Raw genomic sequence first — 4218 nt, forward strand, 5'->3', positions numbered from 1 at the left:
TATTAGAACTAATAAATGGAGGGACCTCGCGTCTATACAGTAAAAGTTGAATATGTGCAACAATTCATATATTCAGCAGAGGTGTCGAATCTCGGATTACATATATGCGATGGCCAGCCATGCGTGAACGTAGAAAGGGACAGACAGTGGAGGAGAGAGCGAGAGGTCCAATGATCAAAGGAAAGAGCCGAAACATATCGGTGTGACTAATACTAAATCAATTATGAAACTTTTTTATTTTTGACTATTTTTGATCGAAATTTTTACTAGCGCATTGGTGAAATTTCTCTAATTAAAATGATACCAAACACGATATAGTTTGAATAAGGCGAGGTTTGCTATGGGGCGCTGTGAAAAATCCAGGCGGACGGCAGTCAAATCATAGAGAAAAGGGACAATCTCAACATGCAGAATGAGAGAAGGACAGCATGACTGTAGTGCGTCTCACTCAGCGTTCGTGCGTTGTTGCCTTTTTCGGTTGCCTTCGCAGCACAGTTCGAGGGACGTAATCAAGCTGACGCTTGATTCTGGCTACGATTCCAGATCGGCAGCCTTTCTACTTAGACGCCACCTTATAACTACTAGCTGAACTAAATTTGTCACGTAACTTGCTCTGTAGTATCCAGATAATGGCGGAACTCGTCTTTGGGAATGCTTTTACGGGAATCGGTTATTCGTCCTTATATGAGAAGGTCTTGAGCTGAATAAGGGCTTATTCGAAAGAGGAAGGTTCAATGCAGGGCGGTCAACTCACCGTTTGAGGCACAAATCTCTTTTAGTGGCCTAAAAATGCTTCGATTCCGCAACTGCATTTTGTCGATTTTTTCTTCTACTTTGGACACTGATATTATTAAATATGGACACAATCTCGTTAAACCATGAGTTGACCGCCCTGCATTGGACCTTCCTCTTTCGAATGAGCCCTCACCCAGCCCTATGTGGTCTCATATAAGGACAAATAACCGATTCCCGTAAACCCATTAATAGGCCCATTTTTGCCGGTAATGTCACCTCGCTGCATTACCCGTGTCTACCCCCTTAACTCGCGTAGCTCACTAGATCTAAAGTGATTTTTAATAACGTGTGTTATTTCCTTCTCCAATTTGCTTCTTATTATACTTTGCGATCATATAAATGGTGGGCAGAAATATATGACGTACGATAACTGAAAACCGGTGATGATATTGTAAAGTTTCACGATGCAATGAAAATTCTATTATTTTCCGGAAAAACATGATGTGAACGCAAAGTAAGAAGCAAGCTGTAAAGGGGAATCACACGCACTATTCAAAATTCCCCTAGACCTACTGAGCTGCACTAGTTAGTGCGGTCACTCGTTAACTGCAGTATAGTTAATTCGCAATGGGTATATTGATTCCCGTTGAATATTGTTTACTTGAAATTATCAAATGGGTCATTTGTCACTGGTTGCCGACACCTGAACTAGGATCATCCTAGTAGAGGAAAAGTTTTTAATTTTGCGCCGCCTCCGAAAACTTTGAAATATTTTTAGAAACCTATTTAACGATTAAGTAGATTGTATTAATAGCTGTGGAATACAGATATAAATGAAATAGAAATTATTTTATACTTTTTAGTGCATTTCGAAGTCGGATTTTTTTTTTGTTAAAAATTTTTTTATCTCACACTTTTTAGTGGAATTAGAGAAACGAGCAATATTTGTAGGATGCCTTAAGGTTATATTTCGTTCTTAATGGTTAAGTAAAGATCAAGTACTGGTAGTTGATAAAAATAAAAAAAACAGAATAACGAATAGCATGTTTTTAAATCAGTTTAACTCAGTAATTATTTATTCTTACTTAATAGAAACATAAATTTACGAAATTGCCCCTTCCCCTTCCCCTTCCGCCCCTACCTCCTATTCCCCTCCCCCCCCTTCCTTGACCTCCCCGGTAGCCCCGCATACGCCGGGATCTTCCTGCCGCTACTCCTCTTTCTGCAATGTATAAAAATTGAAATAAGTAGATATGTATTTTTTTTGTAATTGAAATATTATTATTGTAAATATTTGCCCTTACATAGAACAACAAAGTTGTTCTGATAAGGGCAATATTGTATTCCTCTGTACGAGGCAATAATTCATAGTATAAAAAAGAATCTGTAATACATATTGTATGCGTCTACTAAGTTGAGACTCGAGGTGTGAAACGCTTCTCCTACTCCTCACCTCGAACCCTCGTCTAGTAGTAGTAGTAGTAGTTTCTACTAGTAGCTGTAACCTAGAGAGCGAATAGCGAGAATGCGTGTGGGTCAACTGTATAAGTGTGGGTGTCTTAGCCTGGCCCATTTGGCTTCGACCAATCCTTAGGAGTCTCAACTTAGTGGACGCGTACAGTACTTCGCAGTGGCTTCGCCTCCTCCTGCTTAGCATCCATCCCTTGCACCTGAGGGAGGGGCTCCTCACTCGATCGAGGACCTTCTCGTTGCTGAGGGAGGAGCTCCTCCCTCAGTTGCTGCAACTGTTGCTGCTGTTGTTGCTGTAGCTGCTGCTGCAGCAGCTGCATCTGACGCAGATGGTTTTCTTCCTGCTGCTGCAGCATCAGCTGAATGTCTCTGACTATTTGTTGATCTGATAGAGAAAAAAAAAAAGAAATATATATATATATATATACTGCAGGCATGTTTCTGAATTATGCACTATATACATTTTGCACAGCTTCTTTTAATTTTTATTTCTTGTACTCTTTATTTGCCTTTATTATAGTTGAAATAATACTTACAATTGTTCTCTGATTCGGCCATCTTTTAATTGTTTTTAATTTTTTTATTCTTTCGGGGTTATTCTGAAACAGAAATATATAGATGTGATATTTGCAATAATAAAAAAAAGGCATAAGTAATAACAGTTACATTAATATTAATTAATGACTAGCGGTGGAATGTTATCGATTGCAGTGACATAGTGTTTATATTGTATAGAACGAAAGTCACAGGAACGGCGACAAGACCGTGTATATCGAAACACATCTATACTTTTTAAAGTGTATCAGGATAACTAACATTCAATATGTACTTCTTGTATACTTTTATTATTATATTCACTGAATACGAATCCGGAAACTATTTTTCACCAGTGACTAAAATTTTTAATTATTTTAATTGCGAAATATATAATAAAATATTATCAACTACGTATGTTTAAACATCGATACAAGTGATAAAAATGACATTCGAAATGTAGCAGTACTCAAATAATTTTTTTTTTTAAATTAAAGTTGTTGAAGAAATTCTAATTATTTTTAAATTCCAGTTGTAGAAGAAATTCTAATTATATGCATGTGCGATTTCATACCAAGTTTACTGTCGACTAGTATAATTTAATAAAATTATTCGTTTGTTCCCCCAATTAATTTCGTTCGTTGTTTAACACCCGAACAACGTTTCTAATAGCAATAAATGGTTCCTACATGCGTATTTAGCGCAAATTCAACCGTTAGAAAGCAATACTGAATATGGACATGTTAAATAGAAATGAAGGGTTTTATTGATAATGATAATAAAAAAAAGGAAATATCTATTCATATTTGTTAACATATTTGTAATACTTTTTTATTTATTATAATAATTGTAATAATAAAAATTTGTTAACAATTCAAAATCTAAAGTTAAATAATGAAAATAATAAGTTATTCTTTGATGTAATAAAAATAGTTTTGTTCAAAGGAAATATAATAATACACCAACTAAATGAACCGTACCACCAGCCATTAAGAACTATTAATATATATTATTATATACAACGTAGACAGAAATGAAACATTGCACGTTTCGTACTTACCACTTGTTCGAATCGCTGTTCGTATGAAACTGAGCAGGAATCTCTGACTTCCAAAGGGAGAGAATTGGTGGGGCACATTCCAGGATCGCACAAATTATTCTCTATGTTTACATTCCTGTTGGTATGTGCGTAGTAGTTTATATTGAACGTAAATATTCATAAATATTCTATTCGCCACAAATGCGCAAAAACCAAACGGCGTATAGTCAATGATAGAAATATTCATACCCTCTTAATGTAGCCATGAAATGTAGAAAGTATAAGTACAGTAAGTGTAATAAATAAAAAGTGTCTAGTGAACGTTTAAAACAGAATACATACCTCATTTAAAATTGGACCAAATAACTGGAGGTTTTTTTTAATGAGAAGGTACAAATTTATTTATTCTGATACGTGCTTTTGTCGTTTAAAAAAATTAT

At 35.6% G+C, this 4218-nt stretch overlaps 1 protein-coding gene across 2 annotated transcripts; it reads right to left on the reverse strand.

Moving 5' to 3' along the window:
- Positions 1-1895: 1895 nt before the first annotated feature.
- On the reverse strand, positions 1896-3834 carry LOC114882278 (uncharacterized protein DDB_G0274935-like). Of its 2 annotated transcripts, XR_006829388.1 has the most exons (4): positions 3800-3834; positions 2742-2804; positions 2189-2590; positions 1896-1957 (listed from the first exon to the last, which is right to left on the reverse strand). XR_006829388.1 is itself a non-coding variant. In XM_046285716.1 (3 exons), the coding sequence occupies exons 2-3, from the start codon at positions 2761-2763 to the stop codon at positions 2340-2342; spliced, it is 273 nt and encodes a 90-aa protein (XP_046141672.1). In that variant the 5' UTR covers positions 2764-2804; positions 3800-3834; the 3' UTR covers positions 1913-2339. The 2 variants fall into 2 exon arrangements, 1 of the variants encoding a protein (XP_046141672.1); XM_046285716.1 differs by having other exon boundaries at positions 1913-2590.
- Between the last annotated feature and the right edge of the window lie 384 nt (positions 3835-4218).

This window comes from Osmia bicornis, chromosome 5, assembly GCF_907164935.1.
Source record: "Osmia bicornis bicornis chromosome 5, iOsmBic2.1, whole genome shotgun sequence".
NCBI classification, from domain to species: Eukaryota; Metazoa; Arthropoda; class Insecta; order Hymenoptera; family Megachilidae; genus Osmia; species Osmia bicornis.

Excerpts from the sequence above, each read along its gene's own strand:
- LOC114882278 (XM_046285716.1), bottom strand. The coding sequence starts at position 2,763 with ATGGCCGAATCAGAGAACAATT. Across the intron at positions 2,591-2,741 it reads GGCCGAATCAGAGAACAATT|ATCAACAAATAGTCAGAGAC; the intron begins GTAAGTATTATT and ends TTTCTCTATCAG.